Source organism: Diadema antillarum, unplaced genomic scaffold, assembly GCF_040938485.1.
Source record: "Diadema antillarum isolate AM-2024a unplaced genomic scaffold, OU_Dant_1.0 seq00000423_RagTag, whole genome shotgun sequence".
Taxonomy (NCBI): Eukaryota; Metazoa; Echinodermata; class Echinoidea; order Diadematoida; family Diadematidae; genus Diadema; species Diadema antillarum.
The window spans coordinates 1,624,752-1,649,013 of NW_027271406.1; the positions used below are offsets into that span (position 1 = coordinate 1,624,752).

Consider the following 24,262-nt stretch of genomic DNA (forward strand, 5'->3'; position numbering starts at 1 on the left):
TCCGAAAGGCTGACGTAGGCCTATAGTGTAATCCCATCAGTGATTTCGTTCCTAAACTCACATTCGTAGATATTTCATAGGTAAAATATCCTCAAATTACGAAACGGAAACAATTCAGTATTTTGCGATGTTTAGTGATAGTAACATCACAGTGTAACAATAACTTATTTCTGTATATCGCATCATCACGTTTTGCAAGGTTTCTCTACCCATGAAATATGACAATAGAAGTGAAAAGTATACAAGGGAGGACAAACGTATGTTTTTTAGATAAGAAATTTTGAAAATTTACATTTGAGCTAATTCACTTTTCTTCTTTTCTCTCTCAGGACGATGATACTTATAATCATGTTCTCTCAGTACCTCGAGAGGTTCAGCGTGCCGTGCCTTGGCTACAGCAAGGCCAAGAAATGTCACGTGACAAAGTTTCCCGTCTTCAAGTTATTCCCAGTGAGTCCGCTTTCTTCAACCTCTCCAATGGAAAGAGAAACTGACACTCGTTCTACGTTTCATTGTCGATTCAAGTCAGCATCGACTAAATGTTGAAGAGCAGTATCATTGTCTTTAGCTGTCTTTTTCCGCAGAGATTTCTATCTGTTCACTTTTCTTGGGCAGATTAAATAAGGTTATGAGAAACGAACTGAAAATTATGAAATCATACAATCTTTGAACAACTCAAGAAATACAGCATTACGTCCCATGCATAACAAGAATATAGTGATAACATGCATGTATTGTATCCTTTGTTATATGGACATGCTGGATAGATGTTATTTAAACCGGTATTCAACCGTTCGACTTCAATACTGATGGCTCAGATTTTCTTCCTTTTTAGATTGAATTGAAATGAATCGAACTGAATGTTTTATTGTCCATAAATAGGTATGTGGAAATGTGCCTCCCACCAGCGTTACGTACAAAAGATATACACAAATAACAATTGTTCAAAGAACAACATACGCGTGACACATTACAAAAAATATCTAACAAAAAAAAACCTACTATAATTGTGCAGAAAGTGAAAATAAAAACCATAATATTCATAATTCATCTTACATGTATCTTATTTAATTGGGTATGATAGTTTGAATAAATTCCATAATCACAAAAATATCATCATTAAAAATTCAGCGTTCAGACAAATCCTCCTCTTCTAATCAACATTTTCTTCATCTTCTCCATTTTTAAACTCCTTCATCTTCTATACATCTAAATTTACACATTATAACATTTTAAACAATACATAATACATTAGAATTACAACGTTACAACACAGTACAACAAACAAACCTCAATTATTCGTTCATGATCATATTAAGATTCCCTAATGACATGGCGATTAAACATGTGGATGAAATTTGATGAGATCTGACAAGTTTATTGTCGTTGTTTTGTTTGTTCTTTCTCTCTTTTGTAGTAATTGTTGAAACGCTTTGAGTCTATATAGAATAATTTTTTTTTTATATATAGATATTGGTTATTGGTTATTGAGATTACTAAATTCCCCCCGCAGATGCATTTTGTGTCGCCGCTTTCACAGTGTGAAAGTATTTCCTCAGTTAAACGATCGTTTATCTTCTTCTATCCTAAGATCATCATAGCGATTTTGATAGCCTGGTTCTTCTCCTTCATCTTGACGGTGACTGACGTGTTTCCTACCGACCCAAACGCCTACGGTTACAAAGCTCGCACTGATATCAACAGTGATGTGCTCAGAGAGGCGCCGTGGTTCTACTTCCCTTATCCTGGTAATTTAATGACTCTCTGGATCTTCTCTTCATACAAGTGATTATGCCGTTAGTCGCTGGCTGAAAAATCGGAACGATGATTCGCACTACCAAACACGCATGTTTTGTGTCATGAGTTTGTAGTGAAACCAAGTTTATTCTTTGTATTCAAGGTGTTGATTCAGTGCTTTAAACACACATTTACACATTTACCATGAAAGATCAACAAATTTTGGGAATGAAGAGAGGAAAACAATTGGAAAGTGTTTTTCCAAGTGTTGACTATAAGCGACCTCCGATTAACTGACTCCGAATACAAAATCAACGTTTGATGTCTCACAATAAGATATTATAATTATTTCTTTTTTCCTCTCCGGTGGGTATAATCATGTATCGACAACATCCATGGTTTCTGGTAGAAAATAGTGGCCTTTTTCATGAATGGGTGTGAGGTCTGTGCGAAGTGTTCACTGCCAATTCTGTTCTTCCTGTTGAATCTGACAAGGGATAAGACATGTCCGTTCCCCGAACAGTAGAATTGTCCCGCTTGAGTCAAAACAGGGAGGTGGGCACCTCCCTGGTCAAAACGTGCTTGTCAATGTATTTCAGTCTTGGCGTTCCTCTTTTACGATGTCACTTTTATCAGAGTGAGTAGATGACACAGTGCAATGTACTGACAGAGGTGAACGTCCTAGGGCAATTCTTGGTGTAAGCCGAGAAGAAATATTTCCAATATACACATGCGTCACCAACATTGCATTTACAGTATAGATGGTTACAATTTACTCCATCAAAACTTTTGTTGGTAGCTAATGTGTATGGGTAGTCTACGACCGCCCACAATTCCTGAGCAATATTGATACCATGCCAGTTGCGTATCCTGAAATTACTTCCCACTCTCATACCAAATTCAAATTTTCACAGGCCAGTGGGGAATACCTCGAGTGACAGCCGCCGGAACTTTGGGCATGCAAGCTGGTGTCCTGGCGTCCATGTTGGAGTCAGTAGGAGACTACTACGCCTGCGCGAGGCTGTCCGGAGCCCCGCCCCCTCCTCCCCATGCCATCAATCGTGGGATCGGTATGGAAGGTCTCGGCTGCATCTTGGCCGGAGCTTGGGGGACAGGGAACGGGACGACATCGTACAGCGAGAACATCGGAGCCATTGGAATCACCAAGGTCCGTTTATTGTGCCATTGGCGTCATTTAGAACTGTTGCATTCTTTTTTTTTTTCTCCCTGACTAATCCACAGCAAAGCCAATACACAAACGTTACCTGCATTCCAAAACCCCTCATCGCAGTGTGGTGAGCAGATACGGCTTTGGACTATGAAAAACAAAGGTCCTGGGTTCAAACGTTGACCAGGGTTTACATCCTTGCCCATCCTTGTACTTAACGATTTAGGTTTACTTGGTTGTTTTTTTTTACTAACTGTATCCCTCTTGACTCGGGTGTATGAACGGATGCTCGGCCTGAAGTTTCGGAGCAAAATTTAATACTAGTTCTAGGGTCCTCTATAAGAACAGTAGATACACTGTTCAAAGAGGCTTTCGCGGTTAATAGAAATATTAGTCGATATCATCTACATAATTATCATTATCATTATCATTAGTCATTATCATCCCCGTTATCATCAGCGTGTGTTTTTCCTTTTGCTATACAGCTTCTGTTCCGTGGTTCTAACAACACAATAGTTTGATAATAATCAATTATTATGGTAATGTAATGGTGTTATCTATCTCATCGCCATGAGCTGCTCGTAATGTTTTTACCCTAAATCATCGCAACATGACAGGTAGGAAGTCGCATCGTTATCCAGGGAGTCGGCTGCATACTGATGATCGTTGGAGTGTTCGGAAAATTTGGCGCCTTTTTCTCTACCATTCCCGATCCAATCATCGGTGGCGTACTGTCGACAACATTTGGTATGGATAAATCCCTGTATACCATTATGCAACTGAAGTGTATAGTATGATAATATAATACACTATTCCATTATCGTGCTGGGATCGTTTCATATGCACATGCTCATACTAGGTGTTTCAAAAAACATTTCCCACTTTTGATTCTTAATAATTCAAAAACTATATATCAGATAACACTGTCATTGATATGAATGATAGCTGAATAGTGTACAATTTGGTTGAAGGTGGTTTAAATATGAAAGCATAAATAAGTTTCATGAAATCCATGATTAATTTCACAGTTAGGTTCCAGACTTTGCTCTATTTTCAACCCTCTGTACAAAAATTCACTTTGCACAGGGGTCAATGGGTGTGTATGGGAGTGTGTGGTTAACACCCTGACAATGGTCCTGAACAATGGCCAGGGTTTGAATGCTTCATTATTCATTCATGAGAAATTCCACTATCACAGCTAGTCTTTATTCAGCCTCTGGCAGTATCTGTGTAAAGTCAAACGCCTGTCGATACTGTCGTTGAGTCGCGTCAGTGCTCTCCCTACTTCTGAAAAACAAAATTACAATGAATACCTTCTGTTCTATTGTAAACGTGGTGACAGGAAGTAAAGAAAATCAATTAGAGTATACACTTGTGTATATAGAGCCTTGAATAAATCTACTCTGAAACAAATCGCCCCAATGATAAATGCTGCTGAACTCTTTACCAAAAATGATCTCTTTTTATCGAAAAAGCGAAAAATTTGTCAGACTATTTAATTAGTAGACAGTTGTATTAAAATGAGGAACTTTAGATCATTTATGCTTATTTATATCCCAAATTTAGTGATATGTCAGAGGCAAAATTTGAAAATGATTGCCAGCTGGAATGAAATGTGGTGTTTGCAAGCACTTTACCGTGCATGAATTCAGACTAGCAGTGCCCAGGGCAATCCACATGAATTATTGATTAAGCATTCATGTGCCAGGGAGTGCCAGACTGACGCCTAGTCAACAGGTGGTTCAGGCATGTCCATTGTTCAGGGCCATTGTCAGCACACACTCACATACACATCATTGGTTCCTGTGCGAAGTTCAATTTTTGTACAGAGGGTTAAAATTTGACCAAAATGTGAAGCCTTGCTTCAAAATCAATCTTAGATTTAATGAAACTGATTTATGCTTTCACGTGCAAATCACCTTCAACCAAATTGTACACTATCCAGCTATTACTCATATCAATGACAGTTTAATCGAATGAATAGTTTTTGAAATATTTATGATCAAAAGTGGGAAATGTTTTTTGAAACACCTAGTACTTAGGCGCGTACACAAATGCAAGTTGTGAGAGTTCAGATGGAAAAGCAGTGATAAATTTTATGGTACTACAATTTTTGAGTATCCTGACTTCGTTAATAGGCCCTAAATCTTGAGCAGGGAATTGCAACTACATGCAGTTTATTATGAAAATCGAATGTGAGAGACCGGGCAATATAATGCCGTCAATCCAGTGATAATGAAGGAAAAATTACTCTACTTATAGACACACATGAATTATCATCATGTTTTCAACATTGCACAGGTATGGTTGCGGCGGTTGGAATCTCTAATCTTCAGTTCGTGGATTTAAATTCGCCTCGAAACCTCTTCATCATTGGCTTCTCGTTCTACGTCGGAATCGCCATTCCCGACTACGTCGTCGCCAACCAGGACAACATTAAGACTGGTAACAAGCACCTTCATTTACTTGTCTGTGAAAATTCACATAGTCAGAGCCTAGCGTGCAAATGAATAAATACATATATAATTGAATGAATGAATCAATGAATCAATGAATGAAGGAATAAATGAATGAATGAATCAATCAATCAATCAATCAATCAATCAATCAATCAATCAATCAATCAATCAATCAATCACGGAATGAATGAATGAATCATTGAATGAATGATTAATATATATATATATATATATATATATATATATATATATACTTATTTTAATTCTGAAACGACGACATTGCCGGAGTTCTTCCTGCCATACAGCCGATTGTGGCAAATTTTGGACTCTTTCCCTTTTCTCTTCACAGTATATGAACTGAGCGTGATACCTTTTAATGCTGAAAAGACGGTAAAGTTGGAAATTGAAACTGAAACCATCTTGTTCTCTATCGATGCATCTTGTCTCTCCAATCAGAGTGGAGAGAAGTGTCATGCTCCTAGTTGTGTTTTTTCAGTTTTTATTTATATTTGTCTGTTTTTTACTACTCTTTCCGCACCTTTCTAATAATAGATAATGCCAACCCTGAACAACACGTTATTGTAAGTGCAGTTTATTAATTCTAATGGTCTGTTGTATCTTTCATTTTGATTGTAATATGATTGTGATTGAAAATACGACAATGATAACAGTAAGGACGCAAACTTATTTTTTTATATTAACAATAATGATGACGGTAATGATCATAACAACGATAATAAATAGGCCCTAATCATCATAACTAAAATTACTTTACCATTATCATCTATAATAATAATAATAATAATAATAATAATAATAATAATAATGATAACTATCATTGTTACCATCAGTATCATCATCAACATCGTTATTATCATCATTGTGTCAGTTCCCATTCCCTGTTATGGGTAGGTTCTTTAATTTCTTGACGAAGTTATTGTTGGGGTGTTTTTTTCAACAACTTTTTTTTCCCTATATTTACTGGCTTCTTTCAGGAAATGAAACCTTTGACCAAGTCATTGTTGTCCTTCTCGAGACCAGCATGTTTGTCGGTGGAGCTGTAGGGTTCATATTGGACAACACAGTACCAGGTAAGCACTGCCGAAGGATGCAAAGCTTCAAGATCTTTATCCCATCTATGTAATAAAACTGCATGCTTATCACGTGACATCAAAATGAGAATGATGACTCGCAAAAGTGCATTCGATATTGCAAGACATCACGCGTGCCATGTGAGATTTGTTTTAGGACGTGAATAGATTAATGATCTTAACCCTAACTAGGCCGGGCTATTTAGAGAGATGATAGAGCCGGGGGGGGGGGGGGGGGGGGGGGGCTCCCAGGCACCCCCTCTAGATCTCGGCCGTCGACCGCGCTATCGCAACGAAAATTGGTACACACATTGCCTATGACGTAATCTAAAGTACCATGAAGTTAATTTTTGCAAAATTTATCATTTTCACTAAATTATGCTAATCTATGCATAATGATGCATGAAATCAGACAATAAAGCTCAAAACAGGCATATTTTTTGTGTAAACATTCTTTTTAGTGCCCTTAGCAAATGTGAAGAGAAAAAAATTGCGCAGTCAGAAAAAATTTCCTAAGTATTTTATTGTTTTTTAATTTCTTATGTATTTCTTTGTTTTTCAACTTTATGTTTTTCATTGTTTTTTTCGATGAAATTTGTCCGCGACATCGTTCCGAACAAGAAAATATGTTATTAATTGATTTTAATCTATAAAACCCCCAAATAATCATGCTTTTATAAAATTTGCCTGTAAACACAGTTTGCATTGAAATTGTACACGAATTCACGTTTTTGAGCAATTTTTGGTCTGACATGCACGTGCATATTTATGCGCAACTTCGGAACCGCGCGCCCGGGTATCGCAAATTTGGTGTCAAAAGAAAGAAAAAAGTCACGAAACGTCGCGGCGACAGCTTCTCGAGATAGGTGCCCCCCGGCCTAGTTAGGGTTAAGGGGAATTCCAGACAATTTATATACACTGTAATTTCACATCATGTATGGTGACATAAGTCGAAAGTGCCATATTGTTTAGATTTGTGGAGTTTATTGTGGTCCAACCAGGGAGGTGAGACGAAAACATCTTCCTGGTCCAACCAATAATCTGAAAACCCCAAACATGATACTCTGAACAAGGATGATGACGTAGGAGACTCACATATTCCAGAAATGTAGCAATGTGATTCAATTACAATACCACTTGCTTAACAACCTCACCTGTGTAGAATAATTTATGCATGCTTTCTTTTGTTATACTTCCTTGCACACCCACGATCATGATTCCTATTTTATGTGAAGCTGCTACGTCACCATCCTTGTTCATGGTGATTTGTTATTAATTTTGAAAAAGTAAAAGTCAAAACATTCTTATTCCTTACCCCAGTCACTACACATTCTGAAATTACCCGGTAGGCCTATACCAAATTTATAGATGTTCAAATACAGTAGTCTGAAAATCATCTGAAAGTCTCATTTAATGAATTTTCATGATTGCAAGACAGTAAACTAAGCGTATTGTTAATGTATATTACCAGAAGTTGAAAACAAGACATGCTTTACAACTAACATCCATTGCTTTGAATTTTTACTTACATTAAAGTGCATTGGTTGTAACAGAGTATCGAATTCAGATTTGTTGAGCAAAGACAAACACGTATATTCAGACAGAGCACGCAGCACAGAAAATGAGGAAGAGAATTGTTCATTTTCCCGCCAGGCACTCCGGAGGAACGCGGTCTGACCAAGTGGAGAGATATGTACGGAATGTCCGACGACGACGAGGAGGACTTCGTCGACGCGTCCGAGGAGGTCATGCAGCTGACGCTGAGGTCGTACGAGATGCCCTTTGGCATGAAGTACCTGGGGAAATGGGAGTGGACACGCTACATACCATTCAGCCCAACCTTTGCGGGTTTTCACGTTCCGAGGAGGGTGAAGCAAGCCCTGCCCAAAGGGTGTCGAAAGAGGAAAGCACATGGTAAGTAAAAACGGCGGGGAACTGAATGAGTATTTCGTTCACATTGTTTGCATTTTGTTTTATCTTCTTTTTGATGAGGGAGAGCTGTTCAAGTCATTAGCCATGGCGATCAACCATAATTAGTTCAGACATGGTTTTAGTTTTGAAAATATCCATGGTGTTGTATTGACGTAGCAATGCAGCAGTTTATACTTAAAGTGAGGACCAGTGCTGTGTTTATGTTAATCTCACGTTTGTTGAATGGCACACATCCTAAGTTTCCTGCCTTCAGTACCATGAACTTTGGCTACAGGTCCTAAGAAAAACAAAACAGGCACAGAAACACCTGCTGCACGTAGCATAATATCCGTATGTCCTTCTGGTGCTGATGAATATGTTGTGTCTAACAACTTTTTTTTCTTAATTTGATATGTATTGAATTGCTTATTGGCTTGCTTGTGAGGTCCCAAATTTCCAGAAATCAAGAGCAAAATACCAGTATTGTTATAGAGAATAAACCTTTATTCACTGACAATTGCTAATAGAAACATTTCCCAAACTAATTTTCATTCTGTACACATTCTTTATAGATGATATACCAATGGGCCAAAGTGGCGAGTATGTGGCGTAACGTGCATGTGGCCGTTATCAACTCAGTTGAATCCGTTCCAGAGTCCACCCGTGGGATTTTGTCGCTCGTATGCTGATTACCTCGTCATCAAGGCAACTGTCTGCCACTTTCCTGTTTTTTTGTGTTGTTATTGTTTACATTACATTATTTATCGCCAATTTGATGTAAACATTCACAGCCTTATCCCTGTCCCTTGTGTTGATGTTTTGTGAGTGTTTTTATTTTCTTTCTTTTATTGGGAAAAGGGGGTGATGTGGGACTTTAAGTTCACTTGTCTTCCACATTTGTAGTGAATGTCTTCAAAGCCCTACCAAAATTACACTGACGTGGGATCAATGAACACTCAGCCGATAGCGTCCTTTTTTATGAATAAGTAACATAATAATTATGACAGAGAACACGACAACAATTTGCAATCTCATACGATACGAGGCGACCTAGCTGTTACTGCATGTGTACTGCCTTGTGCTGTTATTCTCAATGCAGTTTTTGGCATCATGTAGGCTGAAGATACGACTTGGAGGTGATTGCTACCTCAGTAAAACTTTGTCTGAACCCCATATCTCATTCTTGATACATGGCGACATCATTATTTTTTTTACTTACTACGTACAACAGTGCATTTGTGTCTGCGAGGTGGCCCAGTCTTCTGTTTCAAACTCACTGCGGGTCCATTACTCACTATCAATTTAGTTTACAAAATTTTCCCGACCAAATATGACGTCGAATCGAAAGGATACATTTAGCTTGAGTGGAGGTTAAGAGATGTTCTTTGTGTCTCGAAAACTAGCGAGTTCCTCTACGTGCTATCAAATTTAATTTAAGTAAAATGACCCATGTTCTCTTAATCTCACATTCATGGTATGAAGGTGCTCCTATATGTATTTGTTCTGTCTATTATCAAAACCTGAGCTTGAGTTGAGTATATTTCATAGTGGTGGTTTCTGTTTTTCATTACATTTGTTTCTCTGGGTCAATTTAAGAGTCTTCTTCAGCAATGCGAGCAGAGAAAATTGTAATTCCACTTTGCCAATTATACTTTCATATATTCATACTTTTTAAGAGTGGAGACTTGTACGCAGAATAATGTAATCAAGTTTTATTAGTACCCGTCACTTTTCACTCAAATTTATTTCATCCTACCATTTTATCATTGCATTCATCATCATCATCATCACTGTCATCTACTCTCGTTGTATTTGTGCCATTTTTAATGAAGAGGATTTATCTATTTGTTTGTTTGTTTTTTTACCCGATATAACTTTTGTACACGTAGCATTAGTGGTCAATTTACAGTGTAGTGTTGTCGTTGCCTTGGTGTGGTATGCGTGAAATTATTTACACATGCTTTTCTTTGGCTAATAGTTGTTAATAGTTGTGCAACTCGCGTGTTTTGTAATGTATTATTTCGGCTTTCAGTTGCTCAGCAAAGATAAAATATTATCGGCATGTAAAGTTCAGTATAATGTGCTAAAAAATGAATATAATTTTGTTTGTGTGTAGGTATATTATATGTTGTGGTACTTGTGTCAGTGTACATTATTTTTCTTTGCATGTGATAACGAACATTTGCAATGAGTTGCAGTAAACACAACTCTGTAATTTGTTACTTTCCTAAATATGTATTTTCTATTCCAAAATGTAATGAAGTCAAATTGTATAGGGTTTGACATTTGTATAAATACCAATAATGAATATAATGTAACATATGGGCGTACTTTAAAATAAACTATACTGTCCATCATTCAGTACCAGTAAATTCTTTGACAGTGAGTCATTCATTACGAGAATACCAGCTTGTGTGATAAAACAAAGTGAAAGAAATCTTGTGTCAGTGGATACACACACACACACGCACAACAGAGATGCCAAGTTCAAAAAACTTTTATGAGTGAGATTTTTATGACTCAGCGTCTCGGCGCTCACGCGCATGCGCGCACGTGAACGAGGAAGGTGTCCCCCTCCCATATATGGTAGGGAGCTTTTTTAAATCATTAGCTCTTAACGATGCGATCTGGTGCATACTTAAGTGACTATTTTTTACTAATTTTGAAAGGCAAAAGGAAAAAAATACCTTCAATTGCAACTATCACTTTAATCCTTTGAGCTATGCTCCTTATTTTTGGCCCAAATTGCAGACTTCACCAGATGCGTGAGAAAAATGGGTGCCATGCGTGAGATCGTGAGACAGACCCTAAATGCTCGAGTCTCACGCAGAATGCGTGAGACTTGGTAGCTCTGGCACAAGTGTACTGTCGATGCAAAAATACATTGAGGAGTGTCCTTCAGATAATCTGCCATCATACACATATACATGTAAGTGCCGCCTCCCCCCCCCCCCCCCCCTGGCTATCATCAAACTTTACCATTAACTGACAATTTACAATTTGGCCAAAAAGTACATTTCCACAACAGAGCTTATATGCATATTGATGCATGTAAGCAAGGTTTGTGTTCATGAGGTGCGGGTCCTTAGAGACTTGTTTATCAAATTACCATTTGAGTCACATCAAACTCATCCTCAAGGGACATCAGTTTTATGATGGAACCATTAACACCACCTATGAGACATTTCTAAAGTTCTACGTATGACTATCAATATGATTTCCAGCTTTAGCAAAAATTTGAAAAATTTGGCCACTAAACTTGCATCTTTCTCTCCTATCAAAGATACATGTATTTCAACCTTAAACAGCATTTAAAAGACTCCACATTATGTACACAATAAGTTTTTTGTTTTTTTTTGTTATAATTCTTTTTTACATCAACATGAAACTTCACAAGTGCAAACTGACATATTTAATGACAGAACACTAGTTTCATTTGTACATCTATTTATTGAAAGTACCAAAAAGGTGACATATTTACAAACTATATACAGGTCAATTTAAAAAAAAAGAGGTGAAAATAGGTATTATTCTGGAAATGTACTCCTTAATCCACATTCATAAACTGACACTGTAGTCAATTCTTGTTATTCAGCTACAGTGTACATCAGACCCAAGGGCAGATAAAGACACAAATGTGATTGCTGGATCTCAAATTGATGAAACGGCCCTGGTAAGCCTATTAACATAGTTACTACTCTCTTCGCATCCATCTACACAAAAGACACTGCAGAGGTGGGCAAAAATACTACGGAGGAAAAATGGCTCAGTATCTTGAGGAGGACTTTGTAACCAGCTAGTGTTGACTGCTTTAACAGCCCATGTGATGCAAAACCACATCTGGGTTTCACACTTCACTGAAAGTAATCTCTAGGTCAAAGTCTATGGATACCGCACGTAACGGTCACACAAGACTACATTGAAACTTTGCTGTCTGCTTCAGTTTCTTCTCCACCATGCCTATTATGACATTCTTAGGACTAATGTAATACGTGCATCTAAAATCAAGGTCCCTTCCCTCAATAGCACTGAATAGAATTGTGAAAGTTCACAATCACCACGTTCTTTATATCATGAAATATGATTTTCTGTTTCTATTTTATATTGAAATCCCAAATAAATAAATGAATAAATAAATGAATAAATTAATTAATTAATTAACAAATTAATACTACTACTACTACTACGACTACTACTACTACTACTACTACTAATAATAATAATAATAATAAATGAGAGAAGTGGGAATGAATCCTTGCCAACATGTCATAGAGAAAAAAAATAATTGAATAAGAAAGCTCTCCATGATGTGTTTTGCGACATGCCACCTGTGCTCAAGCAGCAGCATACCACCAATTGACTGTCAGCATGGAACCTGCTTCCCTGAAGATCTCACCTTGCTCAATTTTTGAGCACCTCTGGGAGAAAACCTTAACAACTTTCACAACGGTTGGCACTTGCTTGTAAAGTTTATGCCCCATAGGAACCAAAACATCAATCAATACAGGGAAACAGATTAATTTGCATAAATGTAAAGACAAAGTGGTTATGTCAAAACACACAGAGCAATGATAGGGAAGCAAAAGTGAAATTAAATCTAATATCAATCATGTCCACACAGCTATTATTGATATACCCACTGACAACAAGCTTCTCCTTAAATGCTCATATTCATAATTATATTGTGCATGAGTGTCCTTCGACACATGCAGCACATGATTAACGTGGATGTGTATGGTATGCATCAAGTAGAAGTGTGTATTCTGCTGGTATGACACCAGGCATCATGAGAGAATGCAAAGGCCTTTCCTTGCGCAATGCAGCAGCATGTAGTGTATTCCAAGATGGCATATATATACCTCCATTTAAAGGGGGATGACACCCATAGTATACATGTGGACTGAGTGAATGCTGCAATAGTACAGCTGCATTGCTGCATTCACTCATGTAGTAGATCACATCAGTGAAAGTTTGAAGGAAATCAGACCATCCATTCAAAAGTTATGAATTTTTGAAAGTTTTTGTGCCACTATCGCTGGATGAGAAGACTGCTGCATCATTTTGTGACATCACATACAAAAAAAAATACGAACAGAATTCCACAAAATCAATTTAAAAAAAAAAAGTACACATTTCTTCGACTTGATTCCGACATATGTTGTGGGTAATATTATTCCACCTGCTTTCTGAAAGAGGCAAGTCAAGTGTTCTTTTACTATGCTAGTAAAATGAAAATATGTTGACATTTCTTCATATCATCTTCATAGCATATTCCACACAAAACATCACAAAATGTTGTATTCTTGTTCATATCAGATATCTGCTTAAAAAATTGAACAATTCAAAACTTTTCAACAGATTATCTGATTTTCTCTAAACTTTCACTGATGTGTTCTGCTATCATTGCTGCATTCACTCAATCTGCATTTATATTAGGGTTTCATTCCCCTTTCATATTAAAAATGTCATATGGAAGCTGCTCCAAGATAACTGGACTATTGAGTAATACCAAATTACCTCCAGTGATGAAGTTATACGAAAGAAAGAAATTTAAAAATTGGAACAGAAAGACCCCACCTTAGCCAGATTCACAACAATAATTAGGAATTTGAAAAAAAACAAGAGACCCGGGGGTCTTGCGCTAACCCGAGTATCGCAAGTTCACCTTTCACGCAGTCACTAATCTAAATTATTCACAGCTCTACCAAAATTTGACCAGGTATGCTCAAGAAGAAGATGAAAATGTACAATAAGGGCCCAAATTTTTTAAGATTCCTTAATATTGGGGGATTGGGGGCTCCCTGGGGTCCCCTGGGTGGGGCATGGTGCCCATTTTAATAAACTGAGATTCTAACCCCCTAGGGATGCTACCTGCCAAGTTTGATGAAAATCCATCATGAGGTTTCCAAGAAGATGAAAATGTACAATTTAGGCCCCATTTGGATCTCCCCACCCCTCCCCCCTGCCCCCAAGATGGGTACCTCTGGATCTGCTATGAACAAACTTGAAACTACAGTCATTAATGTACTAACTCATAGTATTATCTTAGCTCTATCACTTCTGATTCTAGAGAAGATTTTTAAAGATTCCTTAATTTTGGGAGGTTTGGGCCCCTTGGGGTCCTCCAGGTGGGACTCGGTGCCCATTTGAACAAATTGAGATCCATTCCCCCAAGGGATATTACCTGCCAAGTTTGGTGGAAATAATTGGTCACAGGGTTCTCAAGAACAAGATGAAAATGTACAATTTAGGCCCCATTAGGACTCCTCCCCAACCCCCCCCCCCCCTCCCCTGGGTCCCAAGGGGGGCACCCCTGATTCCGCCATGTACAAACTTGAAACTACAGTCATCAATGTACTAACTCATAGTATTAACTTAGCTCTACCACTTCTGGTTCCAGAGAAGATTTTTAAAGATTCCTTAATTTTTTTTTTATTTTTTTTTATAATTTTTTTTTTTATTTATTATTTTTTATTTTTATTTTATTCTTCTTCTTTTTTTCTTTTTCTTTTTTTTTTTTGGGGGGGGGGGGGGGGTTGGGCCCAATGGGGGCACCCTGGGTGGGGCATGGTGCCTATTTTAACAAATTGAGATCCTAACCCCCTAGGGATACTATCTGCCAAGTTTGGTGAAAATCTGTCATGGAGTTCTCAAGAACAAGATAAAAATGTACAATTTAGGCCCCATTAGGACCCTCCCATGGGTCCCAAAGGGGGCACTCTGATTCTGCCATGAAAAAACTTGAAACTACAGTCATCAATGTACTAACTCATAGTATTAACTTGGCTCTATCATTTCTGGTTCTAGAGAAGAAGATTTTTTTAAATTCCTTAATTTTGGGGGGTTTGGGCTCCCCTGGGGGCCCCCTGGGTGGGGCATGATGCCCATTTTAACAAATTCAGATCCTAACTCCCAAGGGACGCTACTTGCCAAGTTTGGTGAAAATCGGTGTTGGGGATTTCAAGAAGAAGATGAAAATGTAAAAAGTTTACGCATGACGCACGATGGACGCCAGATGCCGGACAAAGAACGATTGCAATGGCTCACTTGAGCCTTCGGCTCAAGTGAGCTAAAAAAAAAAAGACGAAAACCTTTTTTTCCTGATTTTGTTTGGTTTCTAACTAAGTGCACTGGACAGTGATCGCTAAATGTCACAACAAGAAGCCAACATCCATTAAAGAATATGTTCTGACATTTTGGGCAAGGGGGAATCAAAAAATGTTGCCGAAACTGCATACTCCAATACCAACAAAGAAATTTTTGATTTGTCAAACACATGATGATGATGATGATGATGATAAGAATGAAAAAACAAATTGAATGTCCAGGCTCACAACCCAGGGATCCTACAATGAGATGGATGGACATGGTATCAGTGGATGTCCATTAGATCTGCTGGTTCTTCATCAACTGCACGTAATGCCAAGTCATCATCTAGCTTCGCCGTCCAAAACAAATAACGCGCACAGCCCTCCATTCTTCCGTGTGAGAGCTTCCCTCTTATGTTCACATCTGTTCTTTCAACTCCACAAATCAGGAGCTCATTTGGAATCCACCAGGCAGGCATCAGTGGACCACTGAGTTGAGAGGCTCCGCCCTGATGTTGGGGAGATCAAGACCGGTGTCGACATCCTCGTCAACTTCTCCAATGACGGCACTGGGAAAAAAACAAACAAAAAACAAAAAACAGATGAGAGGATGAACACATCTTGATAATTCCTTTCAGAGCAGGGTTACTTGTTTTTCAGAGAAGAAAACCAAATGGTCTTTAAGTGCAGCATCAACTATTGACATTAACTTTATGCTACGGTAGTAAGAGACTAACCCCTCCATAAAAGTAGACACACAAGCAAATAAATTCACTTTATCTATTAATCCCAAATTCACCATTTCATCAAGGCAATCAATTACACTCAAAAGCATAAAATCAAGAAACTTGTTTCAAACATCCATTGAGTAGCTGGAATTTTAGGTGAGACCTATTTTAGGCAGTGGGTATAAATATCTCGTCTCCCTACCATCATACCAAACATGGCTGTAATGAAATTTTCATTACAACAAAGTGAAATGAGGAGTATCAAATACCATGCACACAGTTGTTAAGCTTATTATATTTTTATACCAAATAGTCCACTGTCTTGATCTTTGTTTTCCTTTCCTTCTGTCACCTGCACTTATACAATGTAACTTCACAGTGGGTTAATGTTATAAAATTTGAAAATAACGAAACTTCGATGTAACAAAAGAAAACTGCTGTTCCCGAGGACTTTGCTCTAGCGGGAGTCCATTGTTTCAAAAACTATTTTCATCTCAAAATGCCCACCAACTCCACAAAGGGACAACACTTGCAAAACCTTCTGCCAAGCTAACACCCTGTAACACCCTGATGCAATTGATGTAACCAAAGAGTAGACCCGGTAGATAAGTACCCTACAATGTATTGAACATCCCCATATCATTAAGATGCACCAACAGAAAAAGTCACACACAAAATTTAAATACAGACTACTCAATAAATTCCACAATGCCATTAATTATTTCTTGGTTTTCTCTTCACATTTAAATCATAGCCTTGCAGAAGATTATTACTTTGGCATATGGATGTTTTCAAAGCAGAAACAGATTCAACAAATGTCTCCCTCAGCCCAGCAGTCTCTTTTAACCCTTTGTGTGTTTTGTACCCAATTGGCACAAAAAAAAACAAAAAAAACAAAAACAAAAAAAACAAAAACCCTCACAGCATTGTACACACTGTCAAAAGTCCCTGGTGCAGATAGGGTTAAACACCCATCAAGCCGTCACTCACATGTTGTCCCCTCGGATGATGTAGAGCCCCAGGACCACCTGCTCCACGCCAGCTGTATTGCTGTACACTCTCTCATGGCTCTCATCCAGAATCAGATTAATGGTCTGATCAAAGCCTTTCAAAGTACCCTGGCAGTCCGACGAAAAGACAGAAAGAAATACATGTAGATTCATATAAAAACAGAGAGAGAGAGAGGGGGGGGGGGGATTATCTCATTTAACTCGGAAGATAGCCTTCTTCAAGCTGCAGATTTTTCAAAGATTTGAAAAAATTCATTGCAATGATTTAGGCCACTGCCTCAAAGATTTTCAATTTTAATCCCCTGAAGAGGTTAAGTCAAACCGCATCTGTTCTGGTGGCAATAGGGTGATACACTGTTGCAAAATACATGTACTATGTTGCAGCAACACCTTGGCATCACAGGGAACAGAGAATATGCTGTGTTGACACTTCATCAGTCTTGCCCAATAACAAACTAAGCCTTCTGTCTTGAGACAAATGTTCCATTGCAGAAAGAAAATCCAAATATTTAATGTTCACAAAATTCTATTTGTTTGTGATTAAAACTCAATTTTTGTCAAAAAAAGTTTTTTCATCTCATCATGGAAAGTGGACATGTGTGCGTAACAAAAGAAAATCACAGTACGAGCTTGCAACCATCTATACATTACAATACATCACTACTACCATCAGATCTGCTGTATCAGATGTAAGAATTAAGATGGATGAGAAGTGAAGAGGAGTCGTCATGAGCACTGTGGGGAGGTAGCCTCTTGAGTGTACCCCCAGAGGTGCTCATGAGGGGGAGAGTGCCAGTGCCTTGTGAGACGGAGCCCCCCTCTTGAGCGGATTTCCCGCTTCATCATAGAGGTGCTAGATGGTCTAATTGGTACGTACCACTATCTGTCTTCCATCATTTGTGATCACTGACACAGTATCTGGTAATTTCAGTCAAGAATGTCAACAAATCCATGCAAATGAGATCAGGCCATCAGGGCTACAACTACAATTGTAAATGTAACTAAGTTCGACCATGGCATATTGAATTAGAATGTACTATTCACACAACAGGAACAGGGAGCAGCTTTTTAACCCAGTGAGGACGGGCTGATTTTGCTACAACACGCATTTCCCGAGAAGAGATGTAGTCTAACATGTTAGGCCTACTCGCACTCGAGACTCATCTTCAACGAGCTCGAGTTAACAAGTTAATTTGAATCGATATTTGTGAGTTGGTCTACTAACTATCTAACTATACACAGCCCAGTCGCTGCTGTATTCGCACAGCATACTAACAGCGTCTGGTCGGGCTACTAACTATCCAGTTTCATTGATGAACAACAGTCAACACATTGATGGAGATCATGGAAAGAAATACGGCATACTCGTGAAATAGGCCCCACCACTGCGTGTCCGTACTAATACTACGGCCCCTCGCCTGTTCATATACTCGTGAATTCAGCCCCACCGTGTGGCATTAATCGGTAGGTAAGCACGGCGGTGGGGCTTCATTCCACAGTTTATTAATAGAATACTCGTGAATGCGGCCGCGCCAAACAGCGTTTAGGCGAGATTGACACGGTGGTGGGGCCGGTTTCCACAGCATAGCATCTTTCGTCCTCCCTTTCTCCCGTTTTTTGCTTTTGTCTTCAACATTTCATTCTCGGAAGGACTCCCTAATGTCCCTCAACTAATCTAACGGCAAAAATACAACCCCACCTAACCCTAACCCCATACCCCATGAATGCCCTAGGACCTACCCTTGCTTGCTAACGCATACTTGCCAACATTTTCATTTGAGAAAGCGGTAGAATCCAGGATGCGTATGCGAACAGCGCTAGCTTGAATGCTAATGCAATCTTTCAAAAGCGGTAGTCTACCGCCAAATGCGGGAGAGTACCGAGTAGGCAAGTATGCTAACGCACGGGTGCACGCACACGTCGGTGGGGCCTATTTCACGATTTTGCCAGAAATACAATATACAGAGCACAAGTACCATACTCTACTAGACCAGCCCTGTCTCATCCATGGGCATAAGCCATTATTTGAATCATGTACAACACTACAACAGGCTACCAGCGGTCGGCCGCCGCAGCTGCCCGTGCCCGCCCGTCGGCCGCCCGTACGAAAGCCTGCAGCTGCTGACCAGCTCTGCTCCTGCCGCATGAATAATAAAATGGGATTTATCATGACATGAGCTTGACAATGCCAAGTGTAAGAGCTTTAGCTTTTATCAGGGAGACAATACGATACATTACAATGGTGAGATCTAAAAGGATACGATTCACGTAAGATTCTAAAGCCGACGCCATGGTCACAAAAGAAGCCGAATTTCTCCACGCGACGTTTGACAAACGCTCTGCTCTGATTGAGTCTACGACACAAATACTGTACATACGTAGTGGCCAAAGAGTATAGAAGCGCACGCAGTGCGCTAAGAGGGAACACTCTCCCGATTTTGCGTAGTACGCTCATGGGCAGGAGCGGTCGCCATTTTGGGATGCAAACCGCCGGGTGATCGATAGAGGGCGTATTTTTGCCTCCGTTTCATTTCAAGGGGCATACGGGATAAAAGATGAATTCAGAACTTCATAATGGCATATAGAAGTAGAATTCCTACCTAATCATGAAATATGATTGAAGAATAATGTTTTTGCTTTCCAATCTATAGTTCATCAATGTTCACAGGCTAATTTATGACCGTATGGAAGCCTACTAAGCCAAGTAGTGCTCGTGTGCAGAATGACGTGGGTGCTCATGATTATCAAGGGCACTTTCTCTCTCTCCCTCTCCCTCCGGCCTCCCTTCTCTCGCTTTCTTCTTTTACTTCTTCTTCTTCTTCTTCGTCGTCTTCTTCTTCTTCTTCTCCTCCTCCTCCTTCTTCTCTTTCTTCCATCTTCAGTTTGGCCCGTGAAGAGAATTTCAGTTCCGTCTTATGCTTTCAAGTCACCCTTGTTTTTGTTTTTGTTTTCCACGTAAGACTAATATCCACAATCATGATGAAATATATTCCGTGGACAAAATGAAACAGATCCGTAATAAAAAATTCATGAATGGTTCAAGACTGGTAAGGGCGATCAGACTTCTTTCACTTTTGTATTTTTACCAAGGTGACATATGAATTAGCCATCAGCACGTGTAAGTATTGTCTTTTATTCCTTGTGCCTATGCGACTGACTTGGTCTGATCTATTATTTACCAAGTTCAGCATCATCCTTCTTGGATTTGTGTTGCGGAATATGGTAGTTATGTCTTTGAGGATGCACTCTTGGTGAAATGATATAAATCTTGAAATGAAAAAAAAAAGTACAGCAACCTTTTTTTGTTTTGTTTTTTCATGTCGGTTGTCTATATATATAAATGTAAGTATTTTGAAGAATAAGAGCCCATTAGCAATAAACTGAAGTCTGTAATTTTTCGGTGATTTTCTCATCTACAGATCAAAATTTATTTGAAACTCTTGGTAATGCACACAGTGAGTTGAGAAGGTCAGAGGTGTGGGATGGGGATACCCCCTCCAACACAAGAAAGATTTTGCATTATTTTGTTATTGAAAGTCAAATCTTGGTACACACTTTTTATGGAATATTTTTCGAAACGCGTACTCAAATATTTTCAATTAAAAATGAGAAAAATTATGCTATTGATAAAATATGAAGAGGTAACTCATTGTACGTCTGTCACCTCTTGTCCGCTTTGCGTCTTCACCATACTCAGTCTATGGGGGTAGATGAATATAGCGCTCACCGGTAATTTAAAAACCAGTAGTTTGAATGGAGTATGGTGATATTGATATCACGTGGCAGAGGTACGATGTTCTCACAATAGTTTCACGAGAAATGCAACCAATAAAGAGAAGGGTACAATCTATATAATATGTTTTACGGGGTTTTTTTTACTGATCAAATTCACTTGAAAATCCATCATCCGATTCTTGAAAAAAAAAGGGGGGGGGTGAGGATTTGAAAACCCTTCCAGACCAGTCCTCCCGCCAGTAAATGAGACGTCCATGGTGCCTAATATACTGACTTGCTCTTTCTATCTCTCTCAGCCGTTTCTTGGAGTCAATATTTTCAGCTATAAAACGCCAATGAATCGGGAAACGGGGGGGGGGGGGGATACCTTTTTGTCACAGTTGTAGAGACTGGATTTTGTTTGTGTGTGTGTGGTGTACATAGTTTTTAAACATTAACTCTTCTGTTGTATTTGGAGATTTGGGAAGAAGTTTTTTACTTTTATTCTCCTTTCTTGTTCAAGCGGACCCTGCTCGCCAGCCGGGGGTGGGGGGGGGGGGGGGGGGGATCACCCCTTTAACCCTCATCCCTATAATAATCAATAATACAGGTCAGATCTTTTCTATCATTATAGCCTTTGTATACATGCAGAAATTCTGCCAAAACATTCTTTTTTTTGGGGGGGGGACGCCGGGAGAGAGGCATTACCCAAACAATCAACACCTCTTGAATAATTTGTGCAGATTGACCATGAAACATAAAAATATGAAAGTAACTCTGTCTTATGAGTAAAATATGATAAGGAACATTCAGTCTTTTATATTAGGAAATTGCGTTACTTAAATAGATTCTCTTGGGAGAATTATGGTACCATGTATATACCAATGGTATATATCATAATTATCAAAAGAAGAGAACCACCTAAAATATTAATAATGGAATGGATATTCATATCATTCGAATAATATTACATAAAGTCTGCATCTATATGCAAACTAATAAAGTCTGCATCTATATGTATGTTTACAGCAATATCACCACATGTGTATCCAGTTTTAATCTTGTGTAAATGTAATGTGTATTATAGGACTGTAAATACACTTTGTATGATATTGGTATGACTGAATAATTTAGTAGGTTTTTTAACTTTTTGATTTTTTCTTGGATTGTGAATATTCTGTAATCATGCATGTATTATTCTGTACGCATGACACTATTAGTCTGCGGACTAACTGTTATGCTTCTTTTGATTTGAAATAAAACCGAATTGAATTGATTGAATTGAATTGATAAGGCAAGGGGTCTACAGCCATAAGCAGGGCCCGGTAATGGAGACAGAGAGAGAGTGAGAGAGAGAGAGAGAGAGAGAGAGGGAGAGAGAGAGGGAGGGAGGGAGAGAGAGAGGGAGGGAGAGGGAGAGAAGGGGGGGGGGGATGGAGGGAGCGCTTTGTGAGTACGTTTTAGTTAGGCCTGCACGTACTTTCATTAGTTAGCTCGAACTTTGAGGGACAACAACCTGGAACCAAAAAGGTATTTCTTCAATTTTATATCATAATTTCGTAGAAATGATACTTCTGTATGATAAAACAAGGTCCTATATACATCTGAAATCTTGTATGCCCTGTAAAAATAAGAAAATGAAAGGGAGGCAGAATTTTCTCTATACGGCCACGTGTTATACGCTCCGGACGATCCAGCGGCTTGCATCCTAAAATGGCCGCCATCGGGCTCCATTGCGTACTACAACCGTTTACGTGTAAAATCGGGAGAGTGTTCCCTCTTAGCGCACTGCGTGCGCTTCTATACTCTTTGGTAGTGGCTAATTTCGTTATACACACAGGATCGGCGATAACAAATCGTATTACATCAAACGTCTGGTAAAGACTGCACGAGACTAGCAAAATACACTCAGCAAAAAGAAGAAAGTAAACACTTTTTCAAGTCATAGAATACTTGGCTAAATTAACGTATAATGTGCCATATTAAAGGTAATTTAATTGACTATCAACCTGGGGGTGTTTCATAAAGCTGTTCTTAAAGTCACAAACGATTTAAGAACAACTAGTGATTAGTTCTGATGTGCTATACATGTACTTATCAGAATTTCAAGAACTGATCACCTTCTTTTAAGTCGATCGTAACTTCAAGAACAGCTTTATGAAACACCCCTCAGGTAGGTCGTGAACACCTTTAATTTGTTTTTCTCTTCAAAGGCACAAAAGTATAAATTGCAAGAATAAACAAGTAGTTGTCTTTCAGGCGCAGATGCTTTTCCATATAACAGTAAAGACAAAATCAAATTTCATACAAGAAGAAACATGAATTAAGTTGCAAAAAAATAGATATATTATACCTTTAAAGCTTAAAAGATCAATGAAAGCTAAAATAAAACAAAAACAAATTTCACACAAAAAGAAACATGAATTAAGTTGCAAAAAAATGAATAAATATACCTTTAAAGCCCAAAAGATCAATGAAAGCTGAAATAATGGAGGAAAAGGAAGAATCTTAGTGTCCAATCCAAATTCAAATGAAATAAGAGAAGAAGCAATATTAATGAAAAATGTAGACATTTGATTTCTTTTTATTGGGAAAATTATAAATGATAATCGGTTCTTCAATTTGTCTTAAGAATTCTGAAAATAATAAATTAAAAGAATGAAATAAAGAAATTCTGCTCATTTAATCATCTTTATGCATATTTCTCCATATGTCATTTGAAGTTTGACTCTTGAGTATACCTACAGAAATTTTCATTTTCCCCCTTTAGTTTCCCACTTTTTTTTTGATAGAAGTTACAAAGAGATAAAGATACCAAAAACTTATTTTTGCTATTTCAATGCCTCTCATTGTGTTATACTAGTGGCCTTTTGTTGTCATTGTTATCTTGAAGGGCTGCACTATAGCAAATGAAAGATATGTCATTTTTTGCAATTTTTTACTAATTTTGAGCCTTGGAGGGTAAAAACAAATGTGTTCATTCGTGCGTAAAGTTTCCATTTGTATCAGCCTACTAAGTGGATAGCCAATGAATTTACCTTTAATATACATAGTACAATATACATTGATTTTCAGCAAAATAATAAGGAACTCAAAAAAGTTTTATTTTCTTTTTGTTTGCTGTAGTGTATCTATTGCAGGCACAGCGAATGACACTTCTCAGTCAAGTTCAGGTAAAATGAGAGGGTGAAGAGAAAAAAAGCTATTCTCTCAGTATAATGTAATTTTTATACCCTTTCAGCCTATATATTCTTTCCTTGAATTTCACTCATTGGAAGAGTAAGACCTATCGAACTCGATGTAACAGTTCAACGCGCACACACACACACACACACATTTTCCTCCAAGTTTTTGTT

General features: G+C 38.3%; 2 protein-coding genes across 2 annotated transcripts in view; one reads left to right on the forward strand and one right to left on the reverse strand.

The window, feature by feature from the left end:
* Positions 1 to 8,347, forward strand: part of LOC139732473 (solute carrier family 23 member 1-like) — a gene marked incomplete at its 3' end in the record, with an annotated part of 46,926 nt that extends 38,579 nt beyond the window's left edge. Inside the window, exons 7-13 of the mRNA XM_071643336.1 lie at positions 330 to 450; positions 1,592 to 1,748; positions 2,652 to 2,905; positions 3,523 to 3,652; positions 5,207 to 5,350; positions 6,360 to 6,455; positions 8,109 to 8,347. Of these exons, the coding sequence (XP_071499437.1) occupies positions 330 to 450; positions 1,592 to 1,748; positions 2,652 to 2,905; positions 3,523 to 3,652; positions 5,207 to 5,350; positions 6,360 to 6,455; positions 8,109 to 8,347 (1,141 nt within the window). The remainder of the gene's footprint in view (positions 1 to 329; positions 451 to 1,591; positions 1,749 to 2,651; positions 2,906 to 3,522; positions 3,653 to 5,206; positions 5,351 to 6,359; positions 6,456 to 8,108) is intronic.
* A 7,585-nt stretch (positions 8,348 to 15,932) lies between these two features.
* On the reverse strand, positions 15,933 to 19,539 carry LOC139732435 (U6 snRNA-associated Sm-like protein LSm8). Its single transcript, XM_071643295.1, has 4 exons — positions 19,454 to 19,539; positions 18,070 to 18,110; positions 17,173 to 17,300; positions 15,933 to 16,023 (listed from the first exon to the last, which is right to left on the reverse strand). Exons 1-4 carry the CDS (start codon positions 19,482 to 19,484, stop codon positions 15,933 to 15,935), a joined length of 291 nt encoding a protein of 96 aa, XP_071499396.1. The 5' UTR covers positions 19,485 to 19,539.
* Between the last annotated feature and the right edge of the window lie 4,723 nt (positions 19,540 to 24,262).